Source organism: Zerene cesonia, chromosome 29, assembly GCF_012273895.1.
Source record: "Zerene cesonia ecotype Mississippi chromosome 29, Zerene_cesonia_1.1, whole genome shotgun sequence".
In the NCBI taxonomy this organism is placed as follows: domain Eukaryota; kingdom Metazoa; phylum Arthropoda; class Insecta; order Lepidoptera; family Pieridae; genus Zerene; species Zerene cesonia.
The window spans coordinates 2,868,506-2,885,000 of NC_052130.1; the positions used below are offsets into that span (position 1 = coordinate 2,868,506).

A 16,495-nucleotide genomic window follows, 5' to 3' on the forward strand; every position below is an offset into this window, starting at 1 on the left:
ATTTGGTACGTAGACAGCTGGACAACTGGAATAACATATAGGCTACTTTTAATCCCGATATTCCAGCGGGAAACGGACTTACGCGGGTGACACCGCAGGGTGCAGCTAGTAGGTTATAATACATTATGCATTCAATATTCATTTTCAGTTCAAATATAATAAATAACTAATATGATACCTAATACAGCAAAAATTCGGAGTAAAATACATATTACAGTAGAAAAAGCAAAAAATGTAAAACGCAAAATTATTTATACTCGTTTTCTTACTATATATAAATTACTTGTCACGTTATCTGTGATGGAGTCCTAAACTACTCAACTGATTTTAATCAAATTTGCACAACGTGTGCAGTTTGATTCAACTTAAAAGATAGGATGGTTTATATTATTTCAAATACGATAAATGACTGCCCGGACGGAGCCGGGGCGTGCAGCTAGTATAATATAGAGTATTGAATGGAGTTAGAATAAAGAAATTTAATTAAATAAAATATATAGCCGTGAGTGAAACCTTAGGCGATAAAATAGACCATGTCTGCTAAAAATTATAAAAAATAAATTACACTCGCACGTGGGATTTAGTTTTATAACATCATTAAATTAAATAGATTATAATAAACCCTTTTAGCCGAAATATTCGACAGAAGACGGCAATGTTTGTTTAAACTCAATTTTAGTATCACGTTACAGGGCTTTTGAAAAAAATCTGCGTCGCGTGTATGGGTTCTCAAAGTTCTTAATGTTCACCCGATCCATTATTAACCAAATCATACATTACAGAATTTTGGAAGGTTTGTTGTAATATTTAATTTAATTTCTATAGAATAAAACAAATCGCAACCAAATGACGTAATTTTTGGGGTAAAATTAGCTATTTTTATTTGTTCTACCAATTTAAAATACATGCCAACTTATTATAAAGCTTAATGCAATTATGTTAAGCTTCTTTTTAAATTGCATTGAATGGAAGGAATTATTTTTGTGGAAACCATTTATTCATATTCCTGTAAATCACGATTTACGATATGATTTCATACGATTACAGAAATTACATTTTATTATATAAGAGTAAGTACCTGAGCTGGTGGGTTGCCTGACGGTATGATGCTTGCTACCATCATCGTGATAAACATTTGAAAAAATGCTTTTAAATTATTGAGAAATTATTTATAAGAGACAAGAAGGAAGGGCCTGGGAGGAAAGGACGCCGGCTTCATACACTGTATGCATACGTACAAATGCGACTATTGTATGCAGATCTTCCGTGGGGCTAAGGCTCCTTCCCCGTCCTGGCGAAGCTGGCCCAAACAGTACGAAACAATGAGAAATATATATATTGTGAAATATATGTATGTCTCCCCGTCACCACCCTCGCTGTAAAATGTTCGAAACGTCGGGTTAATAATATGATGAATAAATCGCGTTTAAAATCCTCTAAAAAAAAATCTTTTTAATTTCTATATATATATATATATATATATATATATAGTTAATTTGCTATCTGTATGTTCATAATTCTATTTCTATAAAAAGCACCATGATATTTTATGTCACATGATATAAAATTGGATGCTAAGCAATTTCATTTTTTAAAATAAAATAACGATAGCATTTTATCTATTCGTCAATATATTGAGAACAGCTGAGCGGGCATTAGCGCGGTGCGACTATTAAGTAATAGTTGTAGGCCGGATGCGACGAGTAAATATTTCAGTGCACTGGACAGGACAGAGGCGTACGTGGAGAGGATATTGTGCATACAAAATCATTTAAATATTATATTCGATAAATTGATATATTTGAAAAACGAACAATTATGTATAGGTTGTTTAAAATATATTTAGCGAAGTTATCATTATTTAATTTAACATCAATACTAGTAGTATCTGAAGTCGGTACACTTTTTAGAAGATTGTTCTACAACGATTTTATTAAAACAATAGCCTGATACTTTGTCTACTTTATATACATAAAACTTACAATGTTAAGCTACTTTTCATTTCCTCGAAATTATTCAAAGCAAATTCGACTCCATTCCATTAAACCTCCGCTTCTCAAGCGCCAATAATTTAATTAGAATAACGTTAAAGACGTCAATCGCTTGTCTATACAACCCATCCATCATACGGAACATCATCTATTACCCGAACCTCGCCACACAAAAACCGCCCTTATCGACTGTAAAAATTCTACAAAATTCAGCACAGTTTACTTGCTGTACTAAAAAATAATATAAACAATGTTATTTTAGTAATTTTCATATAAATGATCATTGAGGACGTGGCGTTCAATGAATACCTTAAAATAGTGTTAATAGCGTATTTTATGGTATTAGTGAAGGAAGTAGAGCTTTTTTATCTGTTTTTATGGGTTTTTTATATGCATAATTAGTTGCTACAATGGGAAGTAAAGGGAAGTTAATAGGACAGTTTATTATGAATGGTTTTGCGGATCTCGATGATTAAACGTTTATTGGTTTACAAATTCAGCTATTTTCGGCCATTTTGTGTAACAATAGATTACGTCAAAATGGAGAGTATTTATGGATGTTTGCTGTGTTGACTTTTTTGTATCAACTAAACAACCTTAAAACAATTAATCGATTAGAGATCTAGAATATTCTATGGTGTTCTCGCGCCTCAAAACTTCACTTCTTTTCAAGTTTGTATTTGATCTAATATTTGTGTATGTGTTATATATACTGTTAGTACTTTAATTATAGTTCTATACATGCACCTATCCAGTTCAGAAAGTTCAATCTTGAATTGATTTGATTTTATACAATTTGAATTTAGTTTAACAAAGCATCAATATGACATATTAATTTATATGTAAGTGAATTTAATTATCATTTTTTTTTATTAAAAATAATTTATCTTGCAAAGCAAGTAATACATGATGGGACCACCAACAGACATTAGTTAAAGGACATGGTTTAAAAGTACTGAGACGCCGCAAAGTGACCTGGGGTGGTCGTCTAGACGCATCCTTATTTGCGACCCTACTACGTTTACGTGATACTTAAGTAACTGCAGTTTTCGAGAATGAAGTGAGAATAATGAAAATGTAACAGGTCAAATATAAAAATAAAATAAATACTGTTTTGTGTTATGAGAATGCTTTCGAATTTCGATATTTTGAAAATCGAATGAAAATAATTTAATTGGGTATTTATTGTATTGAGATTAACTGCGAATGTCTTGCTTTATGTGATCTTTTTGTACTTTAATTAAATAAATATATAAGAAATGTCTCTTAAACCATTGAACAAAGTATAAATGTTTATTGAACTCACTTTCAAAGGCGTTGCAATAAATAAATGAGTTAAGTGCGAAGAGATTTCGTCGTTGATTCGAGAAATGATCTCATCTCGAACGGAAATCTTTGGCAACCATTAGTAAGGGTTTACACTTGCGTAAATATGCTATGATTTTTTTGACGTCGCGACTCCTTTTAAATTGTTTTGCTTATTAGTTAAGTGGCGTGGCCAATTCTCTACTAATTTGCTTTTTCAAAACAATTTTTTTGTCTGAAAGGGTGAATGAAAACTAAGATGTTATATAGTGCAGTTGTTAGTAAAACATCTCTTAAACTTTCCGTTTAAAAATTTATGTGTTGAATGGGTTATTAATAATTATTTATTGGAATACCACAATTATTTGACAAACGAAGAAAAAAGAATTATGTACCTAATTAGGTATATTAAATCCATACTAATATAAGGAGGAAATGTTTGTGCATTTGTGAGTTTGTGACAATCTCTGGATCTACTGAACCAATGTTGAAAATTATTTTACCAATAGCGTCAAGTAACACATACACGATCTTAGAAATAGATTGAGATAATCAATTTATTTAAACTTTACCAATAACTCAACTATACATATAAATATATATATTTTTCTACTCCACACATTCTATAAAAAACTCTAGTGACTTATCAAAAATATGTATTCAAACAAATGTCTGCAACACACCGCATGTGCAAATTATCAAAGTGCAATTACAATCGTATACGCATTATTATTGCTTCGTTTCCCATCGGCTTGTTTACGATTCACATTTGTTCATAATCGCGATGTTAATCCTGTACTGAATATTTAGAAATTAAAGAGTTTTGAACGGATTTTAAATGCGATTTATTCATTATATTATTAACCCGACGTTTCAAACACTTTAAAGCGAGCGTGGTCACGGGGAGACAATCTGATAGAGAAATTAAAAAAAAAAGAGTTTAAAGTCTTTACTTTCTAAATGTATAATATTCGCGTAAAATCAAGCACAAGAAAACACTAGCATTACTGAATACTTACGTAGATATTTTTTATTTTTAACCAGCTTTTGCCCGCGGCTTCGCGCGTGTTAACTCGGAGTAGTTTAATAGATGTTACTATACATATATAGTATATACCTCTCCCTTGAATCACTCTGTCTATTAAAAAAAAACCCCATCAAAATTTGGTAGTACATTTTGTCTTAAATACAATAATTGTGACAACTAGGTATGCCAGACATTACTACAGTGCTATAATGGAAGCAGAAAGTTTGCAGCAGTGGTTGACATACAAGCAGTCAAGCCGGCTCGCTATACAGCGCATGACCTCATTGGGGCTGGCCGCACGGCGCACCAGATTTGTGCATCTTATTGGCATTGTAGCATAAAAGCACTATTAGCTACTAATATTATAAATGCGAAAGTTTGTAAGGATGTGTGTGTGCTTGTTGCTCTTTCACGCAAAAAACTACTAAACCGATTGCAATGAAATTTAGTACGTAGATATCTGGACAACTGGAATAACATATAGCCAATGTTTTTATCCCGATATTCCTACGGGCGCAGCTGGTCTTCCATATATTCATTAATGCTAAGCTCTCTGAACTAATACACGTAACTGAGAACATCTATCTTATCTACGTCTTCACCTTTCACGTCCACCTAGTCCATACTAAAACTCGACCAAAGAAACATAACTTACTAACAACAAGAGCAATCGAAACCAATTCGCCTGCACTCGCAGGCGCAGTCACAGTATGACGCGTGTTTGTTTACCTGACGACATTTCCGGCGCACGTGCCGCGGTAACTTGAACTTCATGTTAATGCATTGGGTTGGCCCTGTAATTACTTTTATTATCGACAATTATTATTTATAACTTTAAATTTAATATTGGGTAAAGCTTATAACGTTTTTAAATCTCATTATTAGATGTAGCTCTACAATAAGCTACATTATTATAAATAATGAGTTATAAAAACTAAACAAAACTTCTTTGTTCTTATAACACACACATAATTAATTAATTAAACACCCTTTGATACTATTAAGAAACTAGAAAACCTTTTTTTTTGTTAATAGAAAAAAAATGCTTAATCATAGAAATATCACTAAATATTAAAACTAAATTAGTACTTTTAACATAATATGATAATTGTATTATGATGTAATTTCTAACTTATCTAATATTGTTAAGTCAGCAGTTTTATTAACACCGGTAATGCTTAAAACAAATTCTGTTCATAAATTATGTGTGCATCACATATAAGCTCTCGGTAGTTTTCGAATCAGTTTTAATTGTATTTCAATACTTAAATATAAAAATAATATTCGACATTTTAATTTAACCCTTTCCGGTCTAAAATAATCGATACAAACACAGCACAGCCCTAAACATCCTGGGAGGATAACCGGTAATGCAATGTTTACAGCTCTACCGACTCGATGATCAATTGTACATCGTTTGAGCTTCCATTTCCTCACTAACGATTTAATGACGATTAAATCAAGTATCATCGTGTTCCATTTTTAAATATAACCGACATTTGAAAATCGAATATTTTCCGCGCCAGTATCATTTTCATAAATTTTTATGATTAGTGAATGGTCTAAATGGACTATAATAATTAAATATGAAATGGCTTGCAGAATCTCCGCGAATTTAATGAAGAAACTCGTTTGGCAGAACTCATTATTATTTTGCCTTGTCTTGTCTAAATTACAGTGAATTAAAATAAAGAAGTCACTTCTGTACGAATCCGGGCAGTGACAAATATCACTGCGAATTATCATCAGAACCCGCGAAATGGTTTTCGGGTGAATGAGTAGCAAACGTTCATTTATGCATGCATACATTCTAACATTTTTAAAATATTTTAGTGGGTAGCAAGTTTTTTTACTTATTTGTAAAGCAACGATTTAAACTATGATAAATACACATTCTCATATTTATTCTCTTAACAATGAGCATAAATACGTAACACGAAGGTAATTGTAAAGTCAGTCCACACGAGTTAAAGTGTATAGACGCGTCTTAGAAAATTCTTCGGCCGGAAGTCGGAGCTTGGTATTTTCATAATTCGAGTCGCGCGTCGCAGTCGTATTCATATGATAATTTCATAAGAATACGGCGGGATAGTGTGAACTCGGCTTTTGAATTTCTATACTTTATGGTTTATGGTATCTTTGTACATATTACCTTTGTTAGTGTAAGGCTGTGTGTGTTCGCTTTTTGATCGTGATTGAATCTTGGTTGCAGAAGTTTCTAGAACATGGTAGAAGTAGCTACTGTGGATATTGGTCGTGTGTGTGGAGAAATTAGACATAATATACAAATCTATAATAATTAAAAATTTAAGGATCGTTTGATTAACAATATGCCTTACGACCTTTGAACTCTTCGTTAGTCATGAGAGATGAGACTTTAAAAATAAGAATAAGACTTAACTTTGAGGTCAAGTAATTATTATGTAAATACCATATTTTCTGCAAATAAACATATCATTGTCATTTGTCTTTATTTTCATTTTAATTGATTGTGTTAGAAATCAAGGAGTTCCTTAATATTTCTATTCATACATATACATATTCCATTGCGTAGAGATCCCATTTGGATGAGATGGCGATAATCCAACACGATACTCAAGTACTGTTAATAATTTAGAAATTAAAAACTTTTTAACGGATTTTAAACGCGATTTATTAATTATATTGTTAACCCGACGTTTCGAACACTTTACAGCGAGCGTGATCACGGGGAGACTCACTGACTGACAGACTGACTTTAATTTCTAAATGTATAATACTCGCGTAAAATCAAACACAAGAAAATACTGTTAATAATGTCTCAAGTTTTAGCTGTTTTTACGAATTCATAACAACATTTAATTCCACCAATTCTGTATCTGTATAGGGAGAAATTTTATCTATGTGTGCTAAATGTCGTTAAGCAGTTTTATCCCGATATGACTCGTTTATCCTAGTTTTGACAAAAGCCATTGGACAAATCCGTAAATAAATTTCAATTTCCTTTGACTAAAATATTTTAATCAACCCTCTAGAAGCTCCCAACTCGTCTGTTGAACTCGCGGGTTTCAATTAATTTATTAATGGTTTAAAAAATTACTATTAATAAAAAGAAAGAAAGAAGAAGGTTGGTTTTTAAACTCTACAGGAGTTATGTACTCTATATGTGTTTTAAAATTTAAATTTGAAGGTGTTTAATGAAGTAGAGTTTGATATTGGTGGTAGAATATTTGTATAAGTAAACTTTTTAGATTTCTTTTAACAATATGCATATAAATATGCATATTGTTTTTGAGTTTGACTTCAGAGATTAACTATCTCGTATCTATAATGTATTTTTATTTACTCTAAAGATGCCCCGCGGTGAGTATTTCTATATCTAAGGCTAGCATTTCAGCCCGGCTTCACCTGTGGTACATATATCACGCTGAAATAATTTTTCAAATCGGACCAGTAGTTCCTGAGATTTGTGCGTTCAAAAAAACAAACAAACAAACGCTTCACCTTTATTATATTAGTATGGATAAGTGTTGATCATTCTTAAAGACGCTTCAAGCTTGATATAATACTTCCAAAGTTCATAAGCCCCTTCTCTGGTATTCCGTGACATTCATATCCAAAACCCAAACTTTCTCATTCATTATATTATTAGTATACAAAATAAATATAGTATGTAACAAAGCCGCTTCCACACTAATCGACCAGCAGCCCGCAATTTGCTCTGATTCCGCGGACATGCCTCACTTTCGTCAGACTGTAAGTATACTTGAGGCGCAATCATCGACAACTTACAATTTGCTCTGCACCTCCTTGAATGGGGGGATTAATGCATAGAGTACAGAGCACGTTTATAGAGCTCGAAGATTTATTATGGCCGGTTTGAAAGTTTAAGGTTTTAGCGTAATTTGAGCGGAGATTGAAAGTACTTTAAATTTTTTGCTGAAAATAACATTGTTTATTTCAATTTATCTGAAAGGATAAGTCAAATAAACATAGGTGTTACTTATCTTTAATTACTACATCAACCCACTTCACAGGCGTAGCCAGACTTTAATTTAAACCCGTTTTTTATTTTTTTTATAGGGGAAATCTCTCATGGATACCCACGAACCCGGGGAAGAGGTCGTGGTTTATGTCGGATTCCTACCGACCAAAACCCCACTGTGTTCCGTCGAGCCACATATTTGAAGGGCCACGGGTGCTTGTTAGAATTCGTCCGCGACTTAATTGAAACCCTAGGTTTCAATAATGACAAAAAACCCCATGTAACCCACCGCAAGGCATTTTGAAAGTCTTAATAAATCTGTCGTAAATTAGTTATACCGCTATAGACCACAATGAGAAGTTAATAAACATTTATCATTTCATAATTTAACACACACCAAACACCAAGAAGTTTATACTGCAGGATACTTTAACAATTAGAAAGTAATCAATATCGACTATTGGTACAGTTTTTCCTAATCATTTACGTACCTATTTTTAGTTCTTGGCTCTGTACCAGAAATACTCTCTTTTGAAGGAGTTGCCTTACCTACTTTTAGTTTTATGTTATTTTAAATGGACAGAACCAAAGTCCCGACGGAATGTAATGTTAGATTCTGGATCCATACGTAAGTATCAGATACATGCATATAAATATAATGAATGCATAATTAATAGTATACATTGATCACATTTACTTTATTTTACAAATTATAGTTCGGTTATTTTGAGAAATTTCAAAATATACTATTGTTATATAAATATGTAATTAATTTTATCATGATCCTGTAATAATTTGATCGTTTGATGTGAAACTATCACAAAATTTAGGTTCATCTACCTATAACGACCAACTCTGTAAACATAAATGTTTACGCGTAGTAATAGATGCAAAATGCTTGCTAGATATTGGTAATTCACCCTTCCATAGACATGCTCCCTCATATTGTCTATTTATCTTAATATTACACATAAGCTGTCCACCTCAGCTTCGTTAGTGCACATATATAATGCTTTATATACTCTCTACTCTATAGTCATTGATCACATATATCAGTGAAATCATTTTAAAATAGTTCCTGTAGTTTCTGAGACCAGCACGTTAAAGCACGAAATATTTTTCCTCCTTCATAGTATTAGTAGATTTAAAACGGTAGGCTACATTATATGTAACATTTAATTCATCAGAAGTTTCGAAAGAAATAGCAATAAAGACAGTCAAGTTGGTGAGGAATAAGGATAGAGAAATGAAATACTAAAATATTCCAACGGTATTGCACCTTTATTAAACGTAACTACAGAGGAAAATTTGTACTATTTACAAATGTGCAACTAATATAATAACGAAATATTTACATCTAACAATCTTCTATCTAGATAAATCTTAACATAAGTTCTTTGGTTGTTTTGCGTCTCTTTGGTTTTTTATACAATAAATTCAAATGTTTATTACGAGTAGAATAATTTTGATATTCTGCGTGCTATTTTTCCCTTATTTTTAACTTGAAGTCTCATTCCTACTAACAATTACGTAATTATTTGAAACTTCGTTATAAATGCATTTATCTAATGGTTTCAGAGAATATAGAACGCAGTAAGTGGGATTGTAGCATTTGAAACTTAATCAGAATTGTCACCTAATTGATAAATTTAACATTATAAGTGCTCTAAACAATCATTATTTGGAATAGTGTTTCAATTTTCCACTTCAATATTACTGGCCATACTCTCATTGCTGTTTTCATTGATATCAATATGTTTTTTAGGTAAATCCTTATGTTTGACATCGAAATCCTTACTCTCACTAGATTCTCCTTGACTCCTATCTGTATCACAGGATATAGGCATCCCGAAAGCTGGATGTCCCGGGTAATACATGTAGGGTAAAGATACGTTCTGGTAGTTCATACCTAAATGTGGCGCATATAAAGATTGTAACACCGCTTGATTGTATGATTCTTGTAACAGCGCTTTATACTCTGGGTTCTTCGTGAAGTCCACTCCGTACATTCCGGCGAAGTGCTTCCAAATCGGAGAACCTTCTAGAACATTCGGTGGCGTAAACAGCGCTGGGTTCACGCCTTTTCCCATCAACGGGCTCTGATATTTGAGATCTGGTAGCGCTTGTCCATTATTATTTACAAGGACTTTTACAGCGACCTTCCTTGCGTGGTTCGCAGCAGCTGCAGCGGCTGCTAACATTCCGCTTTCTTGCATCTGTAACTGCTTGCGTTTTGTCTTGTACCGACGGTTCTGGAACCAGATCTTCACTTGTGTCTCTGTGAGTTTTAGGCTCACAGCTAAGTCGGCGCGTTCAGGCCCCGACAGGTACCTCTGTTGGCTAAATCGTCTCTCCAACTCATATACCTGAGCGTGGGAGAAAGCCGCTCGTGATCGTTTCTTTCTTCCCGTGTTCTGTGAGTATTCTATCGAATAGTTTGGTGAGTGCATGAGCCTGGAGTCGGGGGGTGGACTGGAGCATTTCCTTTCGTAGTGCAAGTTGAATGGTTTGTAGCTGATATCCGAATTGGGGGAGGAATTCCGGCGAACGGGCGACCCGGTGTGGGATGACCTTGAATCGTAGTCATCTGAAACAATATGTTTTGATTAATATTGAGGATAATTACAATTAACCCATTAGAGACAATTTTAGTGTAAATTAATAGCAATACTTGCTTGATCACAAAGTCAAATCGTGATGTAAAATCATTGGGTTTTGATTCTATGATAGAATAATATATCACCTATACTTAAACAACGATACAGTTATGATGGTATCATTACAGTACTCTATATTGAGGGAAGTATTATAAAAAATATATATATGCACTTTTTTACATATTATGCCGAATTTTCAATAAGTTACATGGAATATTAGCATTAGTAAGTTTTTCCTAACTAATGACGATATGAACTGTGAATAATTGTTTCGTTTATCACGATTCATTTAGCCGCGTATAATCAGTATTAAATGAATTACGAGTCACGCCATTTTTCTTGTATAGTTGTCACAATACACCCATTATGAAAATTGTTTCCATACGAAATAATATGGATCGACTGATCTGTATTTAACTGTGGTTTCGCGTGAGTGAAGACAAATTTGATTAGTATAAACGTCCTACTATAGTTTTGTATTGTAACTGTTTTTAAAACTTAAAAAACTATTTCTTAGTAAATCGATTTATAACGTTCGACGATTATGTATATTTCTAGAGTTTTGTTTGTGATTCTATATTGTTCATTTCGAGTTAATAATATATAATTAATAATATTGTGTAAATCACAAATTCACGCCATTGTTTTTAATAAACGCAATCAATAAGCCGAAGACACGTTCATTACGTCATACATTAAATTCTATTCATAAATTGCGGCGTAGCTCAAGGCAACGGCACGCGTCGGTCTCCGTACCTAGTGATTAGTTGATTGAATGCTTATAGTGCTTTTAAGCGTCATCACTTAAGTAATGAGGGTCGTAAGTGGGGACGTCGCGGGTCGACACCAGCGTGAATACTGAATGCGCCATTACGACGCATTGTCACACGCGCTAATTGTCCGTTCGTAATTTGAATTTGGAATTCCTTATCGATTTCGTTTTCTTTTTTATACGTCGTCCCGGTATCTGTGTGAAGGTTTTATATGTTTTAATATTAACAAAAGTTATTGAGTAACTTGTGTGGATATAAATATGATATGACGAGATAATGGCATAGTTTTAAAGAATGACGTATTTCATAACATTAAATTACTTTTTGCAAGAATACGTAGTTTGGCAGATAAAATACATTATGTTGAAATTAGCGGTCTACCCGATTTCGCGTGTGGTGCATATTACGGCATATAGCATTCAGGGATTTTTACGTATCCAACGGTAGTAGTAGTTCCTCAGATAAGAGTCTTCAAACAAACATTCAACCGTATTATTTATTAGGTGTAGAAGTGTAGATATACATACAAATAAATTATGTAGTACATAAGAGCGGTTCGATATAATTATTTTCTGCTTAAAATATTAAGCTACCTACTAGTAACCCATGTAACAGAAATAACTTCACCACAATTAAATTTTAAATACCACAGTCACAAATTAGTTAATAACATTTTTTTGTAGGTATTATTCATATATTCTTTATTTTTTGATACAAAATTATATTTCTGAAGTCTTTGGTAATAGGAATTTTATTTTCTGTATATAATATTGCTATACCGACTAGTATTTACAAACAAAATACTTCATAAGTTCTGCTATTATTTCCTTGAAACATCCTTATTGGATAATAATTAATTGGATAATATCTTATTTCGATATTAAAGATGAAAAAAAGTTACAGATATGACTTATTTTACAATGCAGTTACGACTAATAGCACCAATGAAACTATATTATAAGTCATCATTGTGTAATTAAAAGAAATGTGTACTTGAGACACTTACCTGATAATTCTGTGACTGGTAAATTTTTTCTCGACATATCTAGAGCGCCATCGTCGTTGAATTCACGATAATTATTGCACTCATCATAGTATTTCATACTCCTTTCTAGAACCTCCTTCTTAGGAAAACCATCTTTAAAACTGGCTGGTTTTAAAAAATTCATCTTCCCGCTAAAACTCGATGAAAACATTCCATTTTCAAATTCGCATTTCGACTCTTCTTTCGTCAGAATATCGTTAATAGAGAACGGCGTAGTGAGGTTTAAATTTGTTTTCTCGCACTCTAAACTTAACGGGTTGGAGAAATTTTTGATTTTCGACTCCATTTTTATTCGCACATTGAACTCAAACACTTCACCGCGCGCGTCTCACCACAAAGCTTTCAAACGAATAAACTTTCGTTGATAGATTGCCCGCCTGCTTGGCTAAGCCTTAGAAAGAGATGGCAATATTGAATTTTCCGTTAGGGTCTTGCGTGTGAGAGGGTGACAGAGACAGTTTAGGGCGGTCGTTTTTTAAAAAAGCTTGAGAAGTAACTAAGTAGTGGGGATTGTTGAGTTTTTCTTGAAGATGTTTACGTGGATTTGATTTGATCGCCTGGTTACCGGCTACATTGTACAGTTACATTGAATTGGTCCATAAGGTATTTTGTTTTATAGGTAAAATATCGTTATAAGAGAATCATTATATTTTTATAATTGATTGTAAATTTCGGTGCATGTCTATGAAAATGCTGCATTAACAATCACATACGTTTCTGTTAAGTCCAAATAGTCTATTTATATGAGTAATTCTAAGTAATAATATTTTTCATAGTACAAAATTTCACTGTCACAAAATAAATAATACAGACAATGAAGTGGAATTATACCATAATACCAACCATATTATAGTAGGTATACCATGGGTATCAGTTTGATAATTATTGTTTCAAGAATTCATAAAATATCTAAAGATCATGAATTCAACCTGAAATAAGAAACTTAAAAATATTTAAATAAAATGATAAATAAAGGAAAACTTCCAATTATTTTATAATTCAAGCGCCAATTCTCAATCCTCCTTTTCTTGGGCTGTTGAATGCGAAGAGCGGTACACGCGGCCGATAAGTACCCGAGAAGTGTCTATCCGTCCCTTTCACTCGCACGGTATACAACCTCAACCCCCACGGCCATCCCTTTCGCTCCTTAGTGGTCTATTTAAATAGACCAATCAGGTGAAACTTGGATAATAGGCGGCCAATAAAAGCGGGAGTGGATATGTCAACATTAATAACATTCTTTTTTCGAATTTGTATTTGTTTGCTGAACAATATTTTAATTACTTGGATTTTGAGGTAAATTATTATTTGCTTTTGTAAATAATTATTTCATTAGATGTTGTTATTTTAAACATAATAAAATAGATTTTATGCATAAGTTATACGAATAAATTGTAATTAATTTGTATTGTTTTTATGGTAAATGAAATATACCTATCATGCATTCTTACCTCGTACCCATAATGTACCTATTAAGTAGGTCATCTGAATTATAAATACATTTAACCATACACCATGTCTAAGAGATAACTTTAAAATAATAACTCTTCTGGTATTTATCTATTTTTAATCTTGTCACATTCAAGCGAAGCAAATACAACTTGTAATTATTCTAGAGTGTTCTATCAATGAATATGTACATAAGAAGGCTACAAGCTAAGGTAAAAGTCTAAACAAATTTTGCTGTAATTTTATATAAATATAGATGACAGAAAATACACAGCTAATATAAGCTATAAACTTCATTCTCGCTTAATTATTATTTCGTTTATCACTAGATAGAGCATATTCGCTTCCCGCGTCTGTCCTTATGTATGTATTTATGGTAAGATGTTTAAAACTGCACGGATTTTGATGAGGTTTTTTCAATAGATAGAGTGATTCAAGAGGAAGGTTTATTTGTACAATAATGTATTAAACTACTCAGAATTTAACGCGTGCTAAGACGGGGGTAAAAGCTAGTTGGTAGATATATATGTATATAGGTAGGCAATATTTTAATCACACTAATATTATTAATGTAAAGATTTGTTTATTTGGATGTTTGTCCGTTAATAACGCTGAAACTAATGAACGGATTTTGATGAAATTTTATATACAGACATAGCATGAGCTGACTAGGGTGATAGGATTTTATCCCGATTAAATGCTCCCTTGGGATATATCAGGAGCCTTGATATCCGGGCGGAGCTTGGACGAGCGTCCAGTAATATATAAGTTTATTAGCAGATAACATAAAATGTTAAGTAAGATAAGATATTTTTATCTTTCTTTGGTAAAGTATTATTTGTCATAGCGGGCAACTGAGGTGGTGGTTCGCCTGATGGTAAGCGATCACCACCTCCCATGAACAGAGCAGAGGTGTGTGTCTTTGTGAATTCGCTACCCGGCTTTAAGGCGTAAGGGATATGGAAAGGATTGACGACTGGAAAGCAGGAATGGACTGGGAAGGGTGAGGTAAAGGTAACGGGCCACCGGTAATTGGTTTTGAAAGAAACCTGATACAGTTTCCCCGTGACCACGCTCGCTGTAAAGTGTTCGAAACGTCGAGTTAATAATATAATGAATAAATCGCGTTTTAAATCCGTTAAAAAGTTTTTAATTTCTAAATGTATAACTCGCGTGAAATCCAACACAAGGAAACACTAAACCTGATACAATTACCTGTATATATTATATTTTATTTCTGTCAATGTTTCAAATATTATTTACATAAAGTAATACCGAAAAAAGCTTCTGTGTTATTCCACAAACATTCACAGAATCCCACTAAATTCGGTTTAGTGGTTTAATGAACGCTTACATTCGGGTTAAGACCACTTACGGTGAAGAGGCGATTCGGAACCGATAATAAAATGATATTATACGGATATACAGCGGAGCCGCAAACGCCACTTATTCGTAACCACTTAGTGTGCAGAGTTATGGATCTATAGAGCGGACATTCAATACTTAATTTCGATAATTCGATGCTTAAGGTACAAATACAATATATAAAGAGTTATTGAGCTATAGAGCGGACAACTTATATTTAATTTCGATAATTCGCTGCTTAAGGTACAAATATATATAAATAGTTATGGATTTCTTGAGCGGTCAATCAATATTTAATTTGAATCATTCGATGCTTGAGGTACTTACACTGTTAGAAATAAAATGCTATGTGGTTTTATGGTAGCAATATCTTAATGTATATAAATCACGTGTAACGTTGTTTGTCCGCGATGGACTCCTGAACTACTCAACCGACTTCAAATTTTCATTAATTTTGATCCACTTTAAAGGATAGGATAGTTTCTATTATTTCAATTACGATAAATGACTTCACGGGCGGAGCCGGAGCGTGCGGCTAGTATGTAAATAAAAGGTCATTAAAATAGACACGTTGATTGGTTGGCGCATAGATTGGTTTTGCTACATTTAAATTATAAAAAGCTTTGAGTAAACGTTATATGAAATAGATAACTAGGTTTGTTATAATTACTAATACTAATGAATATTCAAAGATGTCTTTACTCCTTACCTACGGTTCTCAATTGTTTATAAAGTGACCTGAAAACTAGAAACTTCTATTTATGTTTTCAGTAAAGTATTTCAGACGTGAGGTGACTACAATTAAGCTAGTATTTTTTAAGATTATTCTCTATATATCTTTCCCATTCATTTATTAAATTACAAAAAGTATGATGTATTGAGTAGAGAAATATGTAAAGCTAATGTCAAATTAAAGTAT

At 32.9% G+C, this 16,495-nt stretch overlaps 1 protein-coding gene across 1 annotated transcript; it reads right to left on the bottom strand.

The window, feature by feature from the left end:
• Positions 1-9,705: 9,705 nt before the first annotated feature.
• Positions 9,706-13,080, bottom strand: LOC119837859 (homeobox protein bagpipe-like). The gene is made up of 2 exons (XM_038363637.1): positions 12,724-13,080; positions 9,706-10,874 (listed from the first exon to the last, which is right to left on the bottom strand). Exons 1-2 carry the CDS (start codon positions 13,046-13,048, stop codon positions 9,982-9,984), a joined length of 1,218 nt encoding a protein of 405 aa, XP_038219565.1. The 5' UTR covers positions 13,049-13,080; the 3' UTR covers positions 9,706-9,981.
• Positions 13,081-16,495: the final 3,415 nt, after the last annotated feature.

Excerpts from the sequence above, each read along its gene's own strand:
- LOC119837859 (XM_038363637.1), bottom strand. The coding sequence starts at position 13,048 with ATGGAGTCGAAAATCAAAAATTTCTCCAACCCGTTAAGTTTAGAGTGC. Across the intron at positions 10,875-12,723 it reads ACCAGTCACAGAATTATCAG|ATGACTACGATTCAAGGTCA; the intron begins GTAAGTGTCTCA and ends ATATTGTTTCAG.